At 47.8% G+C, this 21,824-nt stretch overlaps 1 protein-coding gene across 4 annotated transcripts in view; it reads left to right on the top strand.

The window, feature by feature from the left end:
• The window catches only part of THSD4 (thrombospondin type 1 domain containing 4), a 547,394-nt gene that overhangs the window by 516,705 nt on the left and 8,865 nt on the right, over positions 1-21,824 (top strand). For all 4 annotated transcript variants that reach the window (XM_053928849.1, XM_053928850.1, XM_053928851.1 and 1 more), the window contains 4 exons: positions 3,190-3,319; positions 5,000-5,204; positions 5,799-5,972; positions 14,422-14,595. In XM_053928849.1, coding sequence (XP_053784824.1) covers positions 3,190-3,319; positions 5,000-5,204; positions 5,799-5,972; positions 14,422-14,595 — 683 coding nt within the window. The remainder of the gene's footprint in view (positions 1-3,189; positions 3,320-4,999; positions 5,205-5,798; positions 5,973-14,421; positions 14,596-21,824) is intronic.

The following is a 21,824-nucleotide window of genomic DNA, read 5'->3' as shown; positions in this document are numbered from 1 at the left end:
CCGTGTCTTTGCCCCCACGCTGACCCTCCCCCAAACCCCTCTCTGGTCTTTCCAGGTGGAACTAACTAGGCCACACATTTCTCTGCCTGTCACACTGAAACTCCCCTTTCTGCCAATGCTTCCAGCATCATGGCATCATCGTCACCACAGAAGGGCCCTGTCACCGGCGTGCTGGTATGGCCTGTACGCCATAGGGCCATTGCTGAGACCTCTGTCTGTCTGGTTCAACTCGGCTTGGCTGGTTGATTCCTGGAGTTCCAAGGCTGAAGTTATTTCTTTTCTTCTGACTTTGTCCATCTCTCCGTGACGCCTTACTGACCTCTGCCTGCGGGGCAGTTCCATGCCCCAACATAGCGTGCTTCTGTTTGGACCAGCACCCCGGACATGTGGCCCCCCAGACTGGTCCCAGACTCTTCCTGCTGCCCAGAGCCCAGCCAGCCCTTGCCCTCACCCCCTGTTCCTGCTTGCTTGCAATTACAGAAATATTAAACGGGGTGCTTGAACAATGAAGAAATGGCCAGGTGTCTCCCTTTCTGCAGTAATCGAAACTGACCCAAAGAAAGAAGCCATTGTGGTCACTGGAGTCAGAAACTATAGACCTGGTACTTTCTCACCGTCAGAGAAAGAACGAAAGCCTCCAACCTCCTCTCCTTGGCCCAGCGCTGGAGCTGGCGCCAGACCAGTGCCCTGCAGGGCAGCAAGAGGGCGGCGGGAGGGGGCCGGCTGAGGCCGTGCGCAGCAGCCTGAAGCAGGGCCCATCTTTGCAAGACACAGAGCATTCCTATGTTAACCTGTGTTTTTCTGGCTAAATACACTAAATTTTCCTCTCAGTTGACTGCCAAGTGGTTGGGGTAGTTACTGTTGCTTTCCAACCCGCAAACTCGTAAGTAGAAAAGTGAAACCCATGTGGTCTGAAGAGAAAGGGGTAGGCTTTAAAAACCACGATTTTTACTTAATCCCTTAATAGCTGGGTCCCAAACGGGCACCCTGCAAGCCACAGACTGAATCTTATTCACCTTTTCACTCAGAACAATGCGCTTAATGTTGGTTGAATTTAATTAAAGATCTCTTCTTAAATGGAAGCAGATATGTCTCTGGACAAAACTTAATTCCACAAAAGTTTTGCTTCCTATTAATTTTACAGTCAGTACCTACTTTTTACTCAGCTAATAACTGTGCTTAATTGGAATGTTATTTTAAATAATGGTCTCAAGTTATAGCTACGTTGTAAATTTTTACTACCAGAGTACTTTATTTTTTTAATTTTATTTTTTACTGTATTTTTTCCATCGCCGTTTATCCCCTTACAACCCCCCGCCCCCACAATCACCACACTGTTGTCTGTGTCCGTGGGTCCTTTTTCCTTTTTGCTCAGTCCCTCCACCCCCTAACCTCCCCACCCCCCTCCAGAGCCGTCTGCCTGCTCTCCGTCTATGAGTCTGTCTCTGTTTTGCTTGTTGGTTCAGTTTGTTCATTAGATCCCACATATGGGTGAGATCATACGGTATTTGTCTTTCTCTGACTGGCCAGAGTCCTTTAAGCGAATGTGTGTTTCAGACCAAAACTGTCTTACAAATTGTCCAGTTTCTTACAGGAACTGCCCTCTGGCTCCATGTCACACAAGATCCACCGCCGAAGGAAGCACTGAAGCACTGCTCGTGGCTGATGAGATTCTGAGACATATTAAAAGTTATTCCTCTAGTTACAGTTAAAGTGGTAGGAAGTTGGAAATTCAGAAACTGTGTATGCCTGGCCAGTTAGCAACAGAGCTAAGCCAGAGCTGTCGAATAAATGACAGTGTTCTGCGGGGCAGGGAGTGTGTAGTGGCCCAGAACGGAGGGTGGGCAGTTCTTTGAGAGGAAGCATCTCATTCTTCCAGCAGTTGGGTGGCAGGTTCAGCGGGTTACATGTCTCACCCCGTAAAAGTCCACTGGTAATACTTCAGTGCTACCACCAGGAGGCAGCAAAGAGAAGGCAGGCTGTGTTTTGAGTTGTTTTGAGAGCTAGAAATTCCACTTAACAAATTTCTTTTTCCAAACTAGATTTCTCTAGTCGAAGCCAATGAAACTAGGCTGTGTATTTTTTTATCCCCTCCCAAAGCTATGTTTATTGATTTTAGAGAGAGAGGAAGGAGGGGAGAGAGAGAGAGAGAGAAGAGAAAGAGACATCGATGTGAGAGAGAAACATCAATCAGTTGCCTCCCAACACACACCCCAACCAAGAGTCAAACCCACAACCTTGGCATGTGCCCTGAGCGGGAATCAAACCTGCAACCTTGGCATGTGCCCTGAGCGGGAATCAAACCTGCAACCTTTTGGTGCACAGGACAACACTCCAACCAACTGAGCCACTTGGCCAAGGCTAGCTGTGTATGTTTTTAAAAAAACACAAAACCCTGAGGCAGTTAATATTTTTTTAGTTAAGTAATAAAAATAAATATTAGACCTCTGATACATAGTTATCCAACAAACTGTTCTTGAGCACCCACTACGCTGCTAGGTACCAGGGATGCACAGAGAGCTAGTCCTGTTTGTAAGGAGCTCACTGTCCCGTGGGAAGCAGACATGTACTCACATAACTAAAATACCACTGGGTCAGTACCTCATTAGGGAAATGTGTCACACACTTTGCAAAGTGGAAGCCAGCCGCTCTGCTAGCCCTTCTAGAGTCTTCTCATTTCTCTGCTCCATCCTCACAGCCTCATGAACGCACCTGGCCCTCGCAGGCCAGCTCGTTGGGCACTTGGACATCCCCCTCCCCTCGAAAGTCAGGTTCCCAACCCACCCTTCCTGCAGGCTGCAGCCCCAGCCCTCCAGGGCCCTTTCTCTTCCATGTCACCAGGAAAACCTTCCAGAAGTTACTGTTTGTTCTTGTTCGGTAATCTCTCCCCTGCATAGTGATCTGTTACACTGTTGCAAAAGTTGTCTGTTTCTGCCTCTGAGCACTTTTAAGCCATGCCCACAAATAAGCTATTAGCTCGTAGAGGGCAAGAGCTTTTCTAGCCTTCTTTGCACCTTGGTGCAGAGCAGAGCACGCCCCCTCGTGTGGGGAGCTGTGTGTGTGTGACCTGTTCTGTTTCTGTAGCCTCTTCATCGGCATCTGGACATCTGTGTGTCTCCGCCACAGACCGCCGCCACTCAGGGCTGTGGGGCTGTCCTTCAGACGCTGTCCTTGTCCTTGTCCTTGCAGGATCGCAGCACCCCGTTTTTCGCTGTGTGCACCGAAACACTCACGAAGAGGTTCCTGAGAGCTACTGCGACTCCAGCACGAAGCCGACCCCCGAGGAGGAGCCCTGCAACATCTTCCCCTGCCCAGCCTTGTAAGACGGCCTCCCCGTTTCCGCCCGCCGTGGTCGGGGCACTGTGGAGGACTTCAGTGGCAGCTATAGTCTCATTTTTAAAGCAGTCTAAGTCTGATTTAGAGACATAGTGTTAGCCTATGCATAAAATGCAGTCTCTGGAGCAGGAGCATCTGTCTTGCAGGATGGACACAGGAGCCTGGAGTCTTTGGCAGGCCAGCACACTCCCTGCAAGCCCACCCTTTGGGAAGTTGGAGCAGTTAGGGTTTAGCTTGGGTAGGGAAGCAAAGGATTATTGGGTTGGCCAAAAAGTCCACTCGTTTTTTTTCGTAAGATGGCTCTAACAATTTTGTTAGATTGTATTGTGACAGCTGGGCCTTAAAAAAAAACTTATCAAAAGGGGTGAATTTTTGTGTAGCCATTTTAATATGAAGATGGAAGAAAATACGTAACATTTTCAGCATGTTATACTTTATTGTTTCAAGAAAGGTAAAAATGCAACTGAAGCACACATACAAAAAAAGACCTGGGCGGTGTGTGGAGAAGGTGCTGTGACTGATCGACTGCGTTGAAAGTGGTCGCGGAGTTCCGGACTGGAGATTTCTCGCTGGATGATGCTCCGCCGTTGGGTAGACCAGTTGAAGTTGATAGCGATCAAATCCAGACATTCATCCAGAACGATCAATGTTACACCAACGTTATACTCAGAATATCCAAATCAATAAAGCTATTGGTAAAAATGAAAAATGCGGTTTTTATTTTACGGAAAAAAACACATGCACTTTTTGGCCAACCCAGTAGCGTCCAATGTAGTCAGCATGGTGGGAGAGCTGTGTGCAGACGGAGTGGTGAAAGTCACTCTGCGTCTGCCTGGAGAGGCCTTGGGCTGCTGATTGAATGATAAATAGGACACTTTCAAAACAGCGGGCGAAAGGGCCCTAAATGGGGTCAAAACTTAATTCTCGAAGGAATAAAAACATAATTCTCATCCAAACACGTGACGAGCATGTGCCAACATCTCACTTAATGAAATAGCAGAGCAAGGTGACAGGGGAGGTCACCCATCGTGAAACCGCTGTGCGGACAGTGGGAAAGAAAGAACGCTGGTCACAGTGAGTGGAAGATCCCAGGGCACAGGCGCAGGCCTCCCACCGAGCCCACAGCCACACCACCCGCCTACCCCCTGGCCACTATGTGTCCCGGTCAGTCAGGCTGCTAGGAAGTTGGAAGCCCCCTCCGGGCCAGGGTCTCTCAACTTGTTGGCTCCAAGGTTACAACTCAAAACAGAAAAATGTTCCTTAATATCCAGAACCAGAAGCTCAATAAATCTGAGATTATACAAAATCTAAAATAATAACAAAGAACACTGGACTAAGATTTCTAAGTTAGTTCCAAAGTGGGTTAAGGTTTTCTACAGGGTCCTGAAACTAAGCTGGAGAGTCTTTGTTTTTTTTTACTAGGTACAAATTATTTGTGCCTTCTCAGTTTTCTTAAATTGTGTAGACTCACTGGCAAATAGCATGTGGAGCGAAGTTAATTTCTTTGCACAGTCCGGTGGCCCTTAGACAGACTGGTAGGCAATGCCCGGGAGAAGGGTCACCTGCGAGGATTCTGATGGTTGTGTGTAAGTCAGCTGAGCTCCTGCCCTCCTCCTGTTGACTGAAGTGACCTGTCCCTGTCGCTCTCTCCTTCCTGAGCCAGCTGGGACATCGGGGAGTGGTCAGAGTGCAGCAAAACCTGCGGCCTGGGCATGCAGCATCGCCAGGTTCTGTGCCGCCAGGTGTACGCCAACCGCAGCCTGACCGTGCAGCCCTACCGCTGCCAGCACCTGGAGAAGCCCGAGACCACCAGCACCTGCCAGCTCAAGATCTGCAGCGAGTGGCAGATCCGCACGGACTGGACTTCGGTATGGGGGGCGGGGAGTAGGGCCTGCTGGGAAGCTCCTCTCCAAGACCCACCGCCACACCCCCGCCTCCCCCCACCATAACCTGACTTGGGAGCACCCTGAGTTCTCCAGGAGGGAACCTGGCCTGTGGGGTTCTGGATGCTGCTTTCGTAAACTGTAGCACGTAGCAGCAGCTCGATTCAGTTAAAGCCAGCAGGCATCGGCACCACAGGCGATGCTAACGGGGAACCCATGGAAGCCACGCATAGAGGGTCCCTTCTCTCTCCTGTCACTGTGGAGTGAAAGGTTGTCAAATGCTGGTAGAGCCACACCTCCTAGTCCTCTCTCCCGTTTTGTAGTTGACAGAACTGAGGCTCAGAGGAACAAGGGAGGCAAGACATCAAAGAAGGTCTTAGGGAAAAGGGTTGTGAACTCTTCAGGGCTGGGACCCTCCCCGGGCAGCACCGCATTGCAGGGGACATAGCGACCCAGGGAGTCTGTCCAGGCCTCTGTTTAGGGCGCTGGTAAAAAGTAACAGGAATGAGGGCACCGCACCTGGAGAGTCACCGGAGCTAACGCTTCCCGTCCCGCTCACATAAGCTTGCTGTCTTCCAGTGCTCGGTGCCCTGTGGGGTGGGGCAAAGGACCCGGGACGTGAAGTGCGTGAGCAACCTCGGGGACGTGGTGGATGACGAGGAGTGCAACATGAAGCTCCGGCCGAGGGACATTGAGAACTGTGACATGGGGCCCTGTGCGAAGAGCTGGTTCCTCACCGCGTGGAGTGACAGGGTGAGTGTGATGGCAGCAGCGTGCATCTGCTAGAGCGGGCAGCCAGGGTCTGCCGGGCTACTCGGGGGGAGCCACATGGCACAAGGCACCCGCCCCCAAACTGCGCGAAGATGAATTACTAGCTAAGAATCCCAAGGGTAATTTCTGACTTGTAGGAAAAGGCCTGGAGATGAACTATTACAGGCTTTCTATCCTCATATGAATCTCCACGGTGCTTCCAAGCTATGCCGTGCCCGCAGGTCACCTGGGGGCCTTGTTACAGCACAGAGCCTGAGTCAGCGGGCATGGGGCAGGCACACATTCTGCATTTCCAAGGGGCTCCCAGGGGTGCCACGGTTGCTGGTCCAGGGGTGGAGGAAACCAGCCATGTCCGTGGAATCTTAGGAGACGTTGCCGAGCTCCCAGGCCCTCTCCTCCCAGTGCCGAGTGACAACAGCCAGTGCAGCACCCCAAACTTGGAGGAGTAAACTTTGCACATCATTGGATGGGCCCATCCACCCTGCTGGCTGGTTCCGACTGGCTGGCATCCGTTCTGAGTGGTCGGTGCCCACCACGGACCAGTTGTCAAGCACCCCGAACATCACCCTGGAGTGTCCAGGTGGGTTTCCGGCATCGCCACCCTCTCGCTACAGTAATGGCCCACATCGGTGGGAGCGTTACTGGGAAAGAAAGGACGGAAACACACTTGCAAACGCAGCTGTCAGTCCACATTCAGAGATCCTCCTGGAGAGCCTCCTCCGGTGATTTATCTCCTCGTGGTTTCCGACACCCCGTGGCAAATAGCCCCTGCCCCTGGGCCCCCGAGGGAGAGCTTTTGGCGAAAGCACAGAGCTCTTAGAGTGAGCAGGTCCTGTGCCCCCAGTCCCAGCAGTGGACCGTACTGGGCTCCAATAGCCATCAGGGAGGTGCTGGCCAAAGGGAAACAGGGAGCGTGGGCGCTGGCCTGAAGGTGCCCGTTGGCTCAGACCCCTGCCCCTAAAGCTGAGTGCAGCAGACTCACCCAGGCCTGTCCGCATGTTGCCCTGCCCGGGGCCCCCCAGCGAGGACAGAGCTCCTGGCCTTGTGGAAGCAGAAGCAGGGCAGGGAGCAGCGTCAGAGGTTGCTGGGGCAGCCTCCCTGGCAGCAGGAGGAGTCCCGACAGCGACCCTGAGGCAGGTCCGATGGTTGGTCAGGAACTCCCCATGTGCCGGGACAACAGGGTCTATTTCCTGCACAGCCCACAGCGGCAGGAGGTTGTCTTTCCCCTTGAACCAACGTCTTGCTTGCTGACTCTCAGCCTGAGCTGCAGGAAGTGCGCGCACGGTGCTTACTCTGCAGACCCTCAGCTATGGGGAGCCCCTTCCCCTTCTCTCCAGGTTACAAATTCCTAGTTCCTTCAACTGATTCTTTGTCTTTCTGGATTTCTAGCCAGGATTTATGTTCACAGTAAACTTGCCAAACTTAGTGTGTAAGCAAACGGATGAACACAGTGATGCTGGCTTTCCCTCTTATACTGGAAAGATGTTTTCTAAAATAGCTCACTTTTCTGCTCATACAGCAATATACACTATTGTAAGGTATATGAAAAGAGTATGAAAGTACACCTATAATCTCTTCACTAGAAGATAACAGTTTAAGATTTTTAAGCTACACTGCCAAGCCCTTTTCTACTCATACATACTTTGCATACATAACATTTTGTATTTATATATATTTGAAGACTACAAATCAGAATGTATGATCAGTTTGTTAACCTGATTTTTTCACTTATGTATCGTAAACATTTTAATGGGATTAAAGCCTTTAAAGCATGACTTTTAATTAGAATAAGTTATTGTATGACTATTATAATTGAACCAATACCCTATTTCTAAATGTTTAGGGGCATTTTTCTAATCTTTTACTGTCTTAAATAATATTTCATAAGCATTCGTACCCATAAATCTTTATATGTGCCTTTCCTTGTGTTACGGGACAAGCTCCCAGAAACACTGTTCTTCTTGCCAACACAGTGAAGAATTACAGACCAGCGAGCCTACTGGCGTGCAAGCAAAGTTTATTAGCACCAGCTTCTGAAAGGAAGCAAAGCAGGGGTGGCCAGAGGCTGAGGGGCCAGAGGTCAAGGGGCTAGAAGCCAGGTGGCGGATAAGAGAACGAGCCCTTGGTTCTGAGGACTTGTGTAGTTGGTGTGGTGGAAGTGAGGAAGTTACATATTGATTGACAGGTGAAGGCGGTGCCAGCTTTCCCAGGGGGATGTGACTATATGGGTATGTGTGGGGTCTGTTAGCCAGAATCCTTATCTTGCTCTAGACCCTATTTGTTCATTTCGCATGCGTGACAGGGGGCGGGTGATTAACCAAAGTTGTTTCACGGGCTTTTTCTTTGGGCACTGTAGACCCTCCCCTTTCTCCCCCTTCCAGACCTTGGGATGAACACACAGTCTCAAGGTTTTCCTTTCCCAGCTTGTGGAGACGACACACACAGACTTTTGAGGGCCTCCCCTCCTGCACTATCTTGCTGTTCGGAATGCCTGGCAGCCTTCCCCAACCAGACCCAGGACAACTGGGTCACTGGGTGAGACCCGTCTTCCTTTGCTTTCAGTCTCCGGCATTAAGTTCCTTGTTACACTGCAGTGGTGAGGGCCCTGCCTTTACTCACCCGCTGCCCGCTCATTCCACCGTAACACTTGTTTCCCTAAAAGAATGTTTACGAATCAGAATTATTTGACCAAATGCTGTGAACCCTTTTAGATCTCTAGACATATTCTGGCAAATTTCTCTCCAGAAAGATTATTTCAATTTAGAGTCTCCCAAGAAGCAACTGAGATCACTTTTATAACCCTTTTATTGCACCGATCCTCTACCATTTTTTAACTCCATGTCTACATTCGCCACACTCTGAAAAAGGCACCGGGCTCAGAATGCCCCGTGTACAAAGACAAAAGCAGCTGTATGGTGGGAAAAACTGCAATGCTGCGCTCCTCTGTGTGCCTCTCACATTTATTTGGGACAGTAAAACTCTACGAGTAATCTGTAAGGAATTCCACGCGAGCTGTCTCCCCTCCAGTAACCGCTCTGCTCTGCGCTTCAACACAAGTGCTGCTGGGTCTAACCCTTGTCTTAAAATCCCAAACACAGCAAAAGATGAGCACTTTTATTCTTCCACTTAGAGAACATTTCCACTTTTTTGGAAAAGGCGTTTTAAGCCATGTAATTTTGGTGCTATAGTGTAAGTAATTTTGCTTTAGCCGCCCCCAGAATAGGTCATTATCCCTGAATGTTCATGATTCTTTTGGAGCAAATGCATGGGAAGGGGTGCTATGAGTTTAAGGAGGGGCATTGCCTGTGGCACCCTTTCCCCAAGGACTTCTTTCTTACTAGGCTCTTGACTCTCCCGCCCTCGGTTTCCTCATCTGTAGCACTGCTGAGTGAGCATTAAGGGATACCTTTGACACAATGATGCAGATGAGGCCGGCACCCTGGGGAGGGTTCCCTGTGGGCTGCTCCATTCTTCTTTGGCTTTCCGTGAACACTGGACCTTCCAGCCACCAGTTGGCCTTAGGAAAGGGTCAGCCCCAGGGAATAACCAGTTGATGGCCATCTTCCACGCGTGGATAGTGGCCGTGTATAAAAATCAGCCTTGTCCAGCCCTGGCCGGGTAGCTCAGTTGGTTGGAGCATTGTCCTAATACAACAAGGTTGCAGGTTCAATCTCTAGTCAGGGCACAAACAAGAATCAACCGATGAGTGCGTACATGGGTAGAACGATAAGTCAATGTTTCTCTCTCTGTGTCTCTCTTTTGTCTTTCTTTCTAAAATCGATAAATAAAATTTTTTTAATTAAAAAAAATAACCTTGTTAAGCTTTAGTCTGAACGACACAGTTTTTAGTATAAACATGTATTGAGTACCTACTATAAGCCGGGCATGACTGAGACACAGCTTCCTTTAAGGAGCTCCAGTGGGAGAGAGGAGAAAAAAGGAGATTCAAGTTTACACTTGAGGACCCAGAGTGTATCTGCAATATTATAACTTAAAAGAAATACAGATGTGGTCATTCAGATGATCCGACCTACTTGGTCTTCATCCGCAGTTCCTGGCTCCCGGCTCCCCAGGCCCTTGAACTTCAGTGGAGTTGAAAGTGACAGACGTGTTTCCTGTTCTGTTAATGAGATAACTTAAGGGCAGGGGATGGCTCCCAAATGTGCCAAGTATGTGTTTAGATGGTTGGAATTTTCAGTCCCACCCTTGGACCTCCAGGGGAAGGGCTGGGGTCCGGAGGCTGAATCAATCGTTGGTAATTGATTTGACCGAGCATGCCTGTGTAAGGGAGGCTGCGTCAGACCCAAAATAACGGGGCTCGGCGAGCCTCTGGGGTCATGAAGACATGAAGATGGGAGGGGCTGGTAACCCTGGAAGCTCGGCCCCCTTCCTGCGTTCCTTTCCCTGTGCACCTCTTCTATCTGGCTGTTCCTGAATTATATCTTTTTATCATAAACTGGTAAAATGTTTCTCTGATTTCTGTGAGCTGCTCTAGCAAAGCATTCGAACTTAGGAACCTCAAATATTTAGCCAGTTGGTCAGAAGTCCAGGAACCACCTGAACCTGGGATTGGCTGCTGAAGCTTGTGTGGGGACAGTCTTGTAGGGCTGAGCCTTTACCTGTGGAACCTGTCTCCAGGTCAGTGGTATCAGGGTTGAGTTGAATTATGGGACACCCATCTGGTCACCTGAGGATTGCTTGTCGGGGTGGCCGCCCCCTCAACACACACACATTGAAATGGGCCCCAGAATACTAAGAGTATCCTCTTGCCCAATTTAAAGTTAATTGACCTCTGCCTAAATGAACTGAGGTTGTTAACTCAATCTGAATTTTCTCTTGAAACTTCTAGGGTTATATGGTAGTTTTTTCTGACTACATGACTCACCTTAAAAACATCCTTGTAGCTACTTTTAACCAAGCGTGGGCCTTATCAGACATAGGCATCATTTGCTTTTAAGTTCTGCAAATAAATGGCAGGTTTAAACACTCATGCAATTTTGAGTCGCAGCAGAAAAAAAAAAAAAACTTTTAGGAAATCACCAAGCTCAATTCTGTAACTCCTAATTTTAAGGATGTTTTCCAAGAGAAGAAATAAGTAAAGACATGGAGTGTTTTAAATTATGGAAGATGATGCACATAATTGAAGTTCAGGACTAGTCATTAGGGCCCTGTGGTCCCTCCAGGCCACTTGGGCCACCGTTAGCATTTCGCTGTTGGGAGAGCGAGCAGACAGTCCTCACCAGACCGTTGCTCAGGAATTTCTTGTTTCTCTGTGTTTCATCTGCCCTGAGGGTCTTCTAGAAATCGGGTTCTTTTCTGAAGCGGATTTGGTCTTTCTTTTAGGCACGTCCTTCAGGGACAGTGGAGGGGTGTGTTTCGGTGTCTCACTTTGAACATTAGTCCCCGCTGCCTGGGAGGGACCCCTTCTTCTGAGAGGCTTCGCTCCGTGTTGTGCTTTTCACTGAAGCCTCTGGGGGCTCATCCTTACAACGTTCTCTCTCTGGACACCGACCTACCCCTGAACAATTTTCTTTTAAATTAAGTACATGGGGATCTGGGGGAACTCTGCCAAGGTGCATGTACATTACTTGGTTCGGAAAGCAGATTTCTAATAACAAGGCAGGTAAAACAAAAGTCACGAAAAGCATTTGTGAGCCTGTAAGGGAGGAAAAGTCTCCCTTTCCCCTCGTAGGTTCTGTACCAGAGGCCTGCAAATCGAGCTGACCGTAACCAGATTCACCGCAGAAAGGCATACACGTTTTATTTGATTTGTTTTCCCCATGGCATCATGGGGCAGGAGGAGCTTCACAGGAAAGAAGTGAAAATCCCAAAGGAGCAGTTAGACTTGAGGGACTGTGCACCCTTTCAACAAAGGGACCACCCTTTGTTATGAAGTAACTAGACGAAGGGTAGGGGTTTGGGCGGCTGGGGGCAGTAAACTGGAGGAAAGTGGCTGAGAAATATGTGGGAGAAAGTAATGGAAGATAGGGGCTATTTTAGTAAAGTTTGTTTGTGCAACATCATCTTGATTCCCCATCACCGATAAGAATGTTCTCTTCTTCCTGGAACCGGGAGGTACCTTCTCATGGGAAAAGTACGCCCTGCTTTTAGGCAGGAAGGGGGTGGACGGAGAGCTCTTCTTGCATCTGCTGTTTCTTAATTGCCTGCAGCTCAAAATAACTAATATGCCAAAGCAGCATAGCTGGGGGCATGTTCTGACGGCCGCCACGCTCTCTGCCCCGGACAGCTCCCTCCCTGCGGAGCCAGGCCCATGTCAAGGTCTGATTATTCTTCCTGGGCTGCGATTTTACAAGATGAGGCAGCAAGTTAGAAAAACAAAAGTAGAAATTTTCATAGGGAAACAAGGTTGTTAGTATTTTTCCTTTTCCCAACTTTTATTTTAAATTATATTGGTTTTATTTACTTTTAAAAATGGTAATGTTGGTAGAAACCAAACATTGACGCCGCTTTTAAGAAAAGTCCCAGCAGAAACCCCTGGAGGGGCCTTGGCCATCCCTCACAGGCGCTTCCAGAACTGAACGCTGCCGATAAGAGAAACAAATGAGGCCGGAGTTGGTATTTATTTGTTCGGCTGATACTCAGGGACTCGCCCATGGGTGAGGTGCTGACTGAGAATGAATTTAAGATGGCATAATGGTCTCTGCCCACCCTGAACCTACTTCTTTAATGAAATTTAAAAAAGGACACAAGTAACCATCATGCAAAGGCCAACAGCAGAATACAGATGCCATGAGAATTCTGAAGCTGGGAAGAGTATGTTAAATTGGGCATCAAGACAGTTTTCACAGAGGTGATGGCATTGGGGCTGAGCCTGAGCCGCTTCGGGCCGTCCTGGGGAAGGGCAGAAGGAACTCCAGGGAGCAGGCGTGGGAGCGTTTCGTGCGTGTGACCAGGGAACGGTGAACCTTGGCTCTGTCATGGACAGGCAGTGGTTTTCACGTATTGTATCAAACTCTTCAGCTCCAATGATTTCTTTAGTTCACGCCGCGGTAATGTGGAAACCCCTATCGAGAAAGCCAGTGTGTTCCCGATGCACAGTGGACAATTACTCTAGAAGGATGGGCTGACTGGGGCTGTACCTTAGGAAACCTTTCGTGCCATTGGGGAAGTCCATAAGTGAGCGTCATTAGGAATAGAGCAGCACCAGAGGGATCTCAGCGTGGCTGTCCCAGCACCTGGAAGTCAGTGACTGAGAAGAGCTGGAGACACCGCGTGAGAAGCTGCAGCCACAAGCCAGGGGAAGAACGTCAGTGGTGCTGGGAACATGGGCAGAAGGGACCAGACAGGAAAATGTGCTTAAGCTAGAATCTACGGGGCCTGCTAGCTGGCGGGATGTGGGAAGCCAGAAGGCAGAAGAGCAATAGGTTTTGAATACAGATACACATCTGAACGCAAACTGGAAAACCCAGAGGAACAGGGGGAACCGTGCTGAAGGTGGCGTCCCGTCGTTTTACCTGTGGAACATGAGGTATCTGAGGAGCACCCACGTGAAGATGTCCTGAAAATGAGGCAGTATTTCGACACAGACGGGAAATGCTCGTGGAGCTGTGGGGTGTGACTCAGGGAATGTCCACTGGTCCTGAGCACGGGCGGAGGGAGGTTGTCATAATGAAATCACCAACAGTTACGTGGCTGTAAGTGAGGGCTTAATCCTGTGAGCCGTGGTTTCTCTGTCTTCGAGTTCGGGTGTTGGCCCTGACCCTTTAAAGCCCCTCATGCCATTATTGAGTACCTGCTGTGTGCACTCACTGAACACCAGCTCTCTACATGTTGTTCATTCCCTGTAACCCTCACAGGGATGCGTTCCCATGCCAGCTGTCAGGCACACTTGCCTCAAGCTAGAGGATCTGGATCACCTGCCCCAGGCCACACAGCTGGTGGGGATGTTAACACTAAATGCTGGTTCCCAGGCCAGGATGTCCCTTTCTACCAGGGTGCCTCCTGGTCTGCTGTCACAGCTGTGGCCTTCAGGGGCCGGAACACTATGCTTTATATTAGGCAGCAATGTTGAGTGACAGACGCCAGTTTCCCTCCTTTCCAGACCAGCCCAGACTCACTGGCAGCAAGCAGATGTGTGCCCACGTTTTCCTGTGTTCTCCTTCTTCTTCTGGTGGATTTATTTTCAAAAGCAAAAGCCAGGACAGGCGGTCTGACAAATGTAAGGGTGTTAATCGCCAATGAGACAGAGTATTGGGAATGTGGACAGTCCCAGAAAATCAGAGGCCAGGGGATCTGCCAGAGTGATGTCTCATGATGGAGGGTAGGGGCCGTGCATGAGAAGTGGTGAGAGATTTCTAGGGGACAGTTGGTGGGAAACGAGGTGTTCGATCCTCCTTTGCATCATTGGAAACTGACTCTGGGACCTGCCCAGAGAGGACTTCCCCTGACATGCCCATCTCTTGTCTCGCAGTGCTCAGCAGAGTGCGGGGCTGGAGTGCGGACACGCTCGGTGGTGTGCATGACCCACCACGTCAGCAGCCTGCCCCTGGAGGGCTGTGGGAACAACCGGCCAGCAGAAGCCACCCCGTGCGACAATGGGCCCTGCACGGGCAAGGTGGAGTGGTTTGCGGGGAGCTGGAGTCAGGTGAGTGGCCAAACTAGGTGGATCCGCCTGCCCCTGGTAAGAGACAGCATGGTGGAGGGGTGAGGGACCAGGGCCTGGTGTGTCCTGGGTTTGAGTTCCAGCTGTGTTACCCCTCACCCTGAAGAAGTTTCTTATGTTTTGAAAGCCTCATTCAGACAATAGTGTTTACCGAGCACCTACTATGCCCTCTTTTTAAAAATATACTTTATTGATTATGCTATTACAGTTGTCCCATTTCCCCCCCTTTATTCCCCTCCTCCCTGCACACCCCCTTGCACCCACATTCCCCACCTTTAGTTCAAGTCCATGGGTCATGCATTTAAGTTCTTTGGCTTCTACATTTCCTATACTATTCTTAACCTCCCCCTGTCTATTTTCTACCTACCATTTATGCTACTTATTCCCTGTACCTTTTCCCCCATTCTCCCCCACCCACTCCCCTGCTGATAACCCTCCATGTGATCTCCATTTCTGTGATTCTGTTCCTGTTCTAGTTGTTTGCTTAGTTTGTTTTTGTTTGTATATTTTTTTAGGCCCGGTTGTTAATAGCTGTGAGTTTGTTGTCATTTCACTGTTCATATTTTTTATCTTCTTTTTCTTAGATAAGTCTCTTTAACATTTCATATAATAAGGGCTTGGTGATGATGAACTCCTTTAACTTGACCTTATCTGAGAAGCACTTTATCTTCCCTTCCATTCTACATGATAGCTTTGCTGAAAAGAGTCATCTTGGATGTAGGTCCTGCCTTTTGTGACTTTGAATACTTCTTTCCAGCCCCTTCTTGCCTGTAAGGTCTCTTTTGAGAAATCAGCTGACAGTCTTATGGGAACTCCTTTGTAGGTAACTGTCTCCTTTTCTCTTGCTGCTTTTAAGATTCTCTCCTTATCTTTAATCTTGGGTAATGTAATTATGATGTGCCTTGGTGTGTTCCTCGTTGGGTCCAACTTCTTTGGGACTCTCTGAGCTTCCTGGACTTCCTGGAAGTCTATTTTCCTTTACCAGATTGGGGAAGTTCTCTTTCATCATGTTTTCAAATAGGTTTTCAATTTCTTGCTCTTCCTCTTCTCATTCTGGCATCCCTATGATTCAGATGTTGGAATGTTTAAAGTTGTCCTGGAGGTTCCTCAGCCTCTCGTTATTTTTCTGAATTCTTGTTTCTTCATTCTGTTCTGGTTGACTGTTTCTTTCTTCCTTCTGCTCCAAACCATTGATTTGAGTCCCAGTTTCCTTCCCGTCACTGTTGGTTCCCTGTATATTTTCCTTTATTTCACTTTTCATAGCCTTCACTTTTTCCTCTATTTTGCAACCATATTCAACCATTTCTGTGAGCATCCTGATTACCAGTGTTTTGAACTGTGCATCTGATAGGTTGGCTATCTCTCTATTGCTTAGTTCTATTTTTTCTGGAGTTTTCATCTGTTCTTAATTTGGGCCTTTTTTTTTTTTTTTGTCTCAGCACACCTGTGTCATGGTAAGGGGCGGAGCCTTAGGTCTTCACCAGGGTGGGGCAACCCAGGTCGTTGCATAGGGAGGCTGTATATGGGGGAGAGATCCGAGAGGGAACAGTGCCACTTGCTCTGCTTTCTGCCAGTTTTCAGTCACTGCCCCCACTACCCACAAGAAAATTGGGCCCTTCTGGGGCTGATTCCTGGGTGGGTGGTTTGTGTACGTTCTAGGACCCTGTGGGTCTCTCCAACTCTCCTGTGAGGCTGGGAGTTTCTCCCACTGCCTCGACCCCCGCAGGTGTTTTCAGTCAGAGGTTTGAGGCTTTATTTCCCCTGTGCTAGAGCCCTGGGTTGTGTGGTCTGTCTCGCCCCCCAGTTGTTCCTCCCAGTTTATCCACACACTAATGTGGGACCGCCCAGTCTGCCAGCCACTGCCTTGCCTCAAGTCCTCTCCAACCCGGCTGCCCATCTCCACCCCTCCTACTGGTCTGGATGAATGTTTCTTCTTTAACTCCTTCGTTGTCAGACTTCCACACAGTTTGATTTTCTGGCAGTTCTGGTTGGTTTTTGTTTTTAAATTTGTTATTGTCCTTCTTTTGGTTGTGTGAAGAGGCACAGTGTGTCTACCTACACCTCCATCTTGGCCAGAAGTTCCTATGTTCTCTTCTAAGCTCTTGGGATACGTCAATGAGCCAGACAAATACCCCTGTCATCAGGGAAGCTCATGGTCCAGAATGGTTTCCTTGTCTATACAATGTTGGTAGTGACATTACCTTAGTAGTTATTTTTAGAAGAAATGAAGTAATGTATATTAAGTATGTAGCACAGTGCCTGACATGTAATAAGTATACAATAAATCACAGCTACTGCTGTTATTACTGTTATTAAAGCCAGTTTGGCTGTATTTGTGTGTCAGAAGCAGAAATAGATGTGACCCAGCAATCCTACTTCTGGATACATATCCAAAGGAAATGAAATCATTATTTCAAAGACATTTCTGCACCCCTATGTTCAAAGCAGCATTATTCACACTTAGCCAAGGTATGGAAACAATCTCAGTGTCCATCGACAGATGAGTGGATAAGAAAATATGTGTAGGAATATTATTCAACCTTTAAAAAAAGGAAATCCTGCCTTTACATCAACCTAGATGAATCTCGTGGGAGGAGGGGTGCTATTACGCTAAGTGAAACAAGCCAGAGAAAGATAGATACTGCATGGATTGAGTTATTTGTGGAATCTGCATAAGCCAAACTCAGAGAGGAGAATGATAATTTCCAGGGGCTGGGTGGGGAAAATGGGGAGAGGTGGGTAAAACTTACAGCTATAAAATGAACAAGGTCTGAAGATCTAATATATACCATAGTGACTATAATTCATAACACTGTACTGAACAACTGAGATTTGCTCTCAGAGTAGAACTTAAATGGTCACACCAAAGAAAAAAGTAAGTATGCGTTAACTTGATGATGGGAATCCTTTTACTGTGCATGAGGGAGGAACCCCCCAAAACTGGAATTATCTTCTAGAGGGCAGGCCCCTTACAGTACAGGCTTCCCCTGCTAGGTGAGTGTTCTAGGAACCCACCTGTGTCAGTGTACCAGCTGGCGCTGTTGTGAGAGGCTGAGTTTGGCTTCAGTGAATTTTTTTTGAAGACTCAACATGTTTGCCCATTTCATGATGGGTGATTTACGGATGCACCTGCCCACACTGTGCTGAGTGTTCAGCAGTTTTGGACCCGAAAAGGCATGAGCCTCATGCCCCACCTCCCTATTCACCTGGTCTAGCCCCAAGCAACATTTTTTTGTTTCCCCATGAAAAATGTCCTCAAAGAGAAAGTTTTGCCAATGTGGAAGAAGTGATACAAAAAAATGACAAGCACTAAAAGGCATCAAAATAGACAAGTTCAAAAACTGTTTTAAGCAGTGGAAGAAACATCTCAGTAGGTGTATTGCATCAAATGGAGAGTACTTTGAAGGTGACTGAAGTGTAAACATGTAAGAATAAATTCACAAATTTTTATAAATAAATTCCAGGGCCTTTGGGTCACCCCTCGCATACATACACCAAATCATCAATTTAAATATATTACAATTTTATTTGTCAATTATACATCAATAAAGCTGGGGAAATAAAGAAGCAAAAATAGAGAAAGTGAGGTTGTGCACTATAAAGAACGGCTAATACTGAATACTTTAATAAAGTGACTTAATTGATCAATTAATTTTTTCCTCACTGTTTCAAAATTGAACACAAACCCACTAAGAAAATGTGGAAAAGGCCCTGGCTGGTGCAGCTCAGTGGATTGGGCACCATCCTGAGAACCAAAAGGTCACCAGTTTGATTCCCAGTCAGGGCACATGGCCTGGGTTACAGGCCAGCTTCCCCAGTAGGGGGCACGCAAGAGGCAACCACACATTGATGTTTCTCTCCCTCTCTTTCTCCTCCCTTCCTTTCTACCTATAAATAAATAAATAAATAAATAAATCTTTTTTTAAATAAAGAAAATGTGGAAAAGATCATTCCCTCTGTTTTTTTGTTTGTTTTGTTTTTTGTTATGATTACCATCAGTATTTTGAGTTCTTGGACCCCTTAGCGTTTGGCTCCCAGGGCTGGCTGTTCCTCCAAGGACTTTTTGGCTGTTGGTCACGATTTACACATTATCAGGACCTCTGGCTCCATATAGAATTTTACTTCTTTTAAGTAGCTTTAAACACAGGCCCTGAAAAAGTCGGACTGCCTTGTCCTTGCAAATTGATACAACCCCTCTGGCAGTAAAAGTCAAGAACCATAAAAATGTTCACTTGCCTTAACCCAGTCACCCCACTGCTGGGGATTCATTCTAAGGAAGCAATTAACAGGAGAAAAAAGGCTTTTCAACAGAGATGTTCCTGACAGCAGGGTGGTGAAGAGTCCTACGGCACATCGTAACTCGTTAACATATTGGGTACCAGCAACGGCCACTGGGAAGGTGTGGGCAGGGCAGTTCCAAGCGCAAAAACGTGGACGTCTATGAATCCTACTATCTCAACCCCTTCAAATTATAGAAAACAACACGGGGAAATGTTTTTTCCCCAAATGTCCTTTAGTGTTCTATAATACAAGCTATGAAATATAGAACATTGAGAACGAGAACTCAAATATGTCCAATACTACCCTGTAGAGTAAGGTACCCTGTACCTTAATACTTACTTACTTAATAACTGATCCCAGCTGTACTTCTCCTTAGTTCTCTTACTTGGGGCAACTAATTGAACCTCTCTGAGCCCGTTTCCTCCTCCAAATGTGAGGATAAGAACACCAGCTTCCCAAGGATGTCACTGGGTTTTCACGAGATACTATGCATATGGGCGTTGCCCATTGCTTGGGATGTGGGAGGTACTTAATAAATATTGGTTCCCTTTCTTCCGTGTTTATTCCCTTTGCTGCCAGCTGTTTCGGTCTCTGCACTGGTAACGAAACACCTAAGACCTAAACCCCACAGATAATTCAGAAGTGGAATGTACCTATGTGATGCCAGGCATTCGTGGAAACCGAGGTGATAGGAAGAGCCCTACCTGAAATTGCAACATCATGCACAGTGAAGACAGGGGTGCAGTCCCACTCCCTCCAGGCCCCGAAGAGGAGAGCAGGCCTCAAGGTCTTTGTTGCCTGTGGGCCTCCTTTTGACTCTAGACCTGAGCTCAGAGAACAGGGTGGTGTGAATCCGGGTCACAGCGGCCTGTGTTGTAAAGATTGGAAGAGGCTGCTCGGATGAGGAACATCGAATGTATGGCCCTGTTGTCCAGAAGGGTCAGGACGTGATTGGATGTGGACAGAGTTTTGGCTCTAGATGTGTAAAAATGGTGGAGCCTACTGGCACCTCGCTGCCTGGGAAATTTGACATCATCCCCAAAGAAAATAAAATAGATAATGCTTGTTTATGGAAGGGTAAGTCTTAAACATTTGACTTCAGAGTATAAAAATAAATGTGTCCTTTCTGCCACGCGCTTTGAATGAGAGCTGGCATCTTGAACACCCCCCAGCCTGGTCTCAGTGACTCGTCCAGAATGGACATCTGATCTAAGCCACGTCAGAGTCCTTCCCGGGGACTGTGATGGACTTACCAGAAAAGACTCCCTGGCAAGCAGTGAGCCCAGGTGCCAGCAGGGGCCGTGTTGAAGCCTGTGGAGAAAGCCGGCCCAAGAGAACAAGACCTGTAGAACTTGGGGAATCTTTTCCACTCCAGAGGCAAGGTACTAATGGCCCAACTCTTACTCCTAAGGTATCCCACCAAGTCTATTATTCATGCCCAAATGTCTCCGTTCTCCACTGTCAATCCGGGTTTAATTCACCTGTAGATCGTCTTAGCTCTGAGGGGTCCTTCACAGTCTCTGGTCTGTGTGTATGGGGGGCGGGGGGGTCATATTCACTCTCACTGGCTTTGGAACAGACCCCTCCACTCTCACCCGCTCCTCAGACGGTGACCCACCAAAGGTCAGCGGCAGGGGGTCTTTAGGGTAGAAACGTGCAGAATTACTATCACTCCTCAGTGGAAGCATTTTTCCTTACTAAATATCTTTTTTTGGTCTTCTTTGCTTTTCTTCAGGAATTGCATTTTAGCTGATATCTGTATTGCTCTCTTATTTCTCATTGTTGATTTTCACCAGGTAAACCTCTGTCAACTTCGTATGGGTTTTTTAAGCTATGTCCTGTGGGTGTAAGACTATTTTTGCCTTTATTTATACCCGATCGGCTAATCTCTACTTTTTAAGAGTTAAGTCTTAACTCTGCACATTTATTGTAATCATTTACACGTTGGGACTTTTTCCTGCCATCTTATTTTGTGCTTTCTATTTAATTTCTATTGTCATGCTTTCATGGCATTTTTTCCCCTCTTTCCTTTCCACACATTTATATTGGTCAGGCTTCCTTAATTCCATTTTTCCCCCTCTAACATTTTGAAAGTTATAAATCCTATTTCTATTCACCTAGTGATAACAAAAGAAAAAAAAGATTTAGCACAGACTTTTAAACTGTTATGTTTCTATCAGTGTGAAGTTATCGGTAACCACATTCTCTCATCTATAATACCTCCAAAAAGAGGTCGAGATCCTCTGGGTTTAGCCCCATTTCGATGTTAATTAACTTATATAAAATACTAACCTGGATTTTAAAATAGCTTCCTCCCCTTCAAAGGTTATTTTCATTGAAATATAATTCACACATCGTAAAATTCACCCTCTTAAAGTACAGTTCCGTGGGTTTTAGCATGTGCACGAGATTCTACAACCATCACCCTGTCGAATTCCAGAGCGTTTCCGTCACCCCAGAGGAAACACATGGCTATTACTGACAATAGCTTGTGTTGAGTCTCTGCCAGCTTTGGCTGTGGTGGCCTGTGTCTTCCTCCCAGCTCTTGTTAGTTTTGTTGGAGACCAGTAACTCTTGCAATAGGGTTCATAAGCGCTAGGTTTTCTGAGCCCTTGCATATCTGCAAATGTCTTCACTCCACCCTTTGACTTGAATGCTCCCAGCAGGGGCGGGCGCCTTGGCACGGTCAGGTTCCTGGTCGGTCCCCTGGCTGACCGCTATCTCATGGTCCTGGGGCCTCCCTCCCTCCCTCCCTCGGTCCATCCTCACAGCCACACGGCCACCACCGTGCTCACCCAGAGCGCCTGAGCTGCTCCCTCCTGGTCAGGGGTCCTCTGTGCACACTTTGGACTATGGTCCTCTCCTTCTACCGTCTCATCTACCTTTCACCCTTCTAAGATTCCGCGTAATTTCCGGCCCAGCAAGGATGA

The sequence above is a fragment of the Desmodus rotundus genome, chromosome 7 (genome assembly GCF_022682495.2).
Source record: "Desmodus rotundus isolate HL8 chromosome 7, HLdesRot8A.1, whole genome shotgun sequence".
NCBI lineage: Eukaryota > Metazoa > Chordata > Mammalia > Chiroptera > Phyllostomidae > Desmodus > Desmodus rotundus.
The sequence above is the reverse complement of the archived record's forward strand: the minus strand, read 5'-3'. Positions and strand labels throughout refer to the sequence as shown.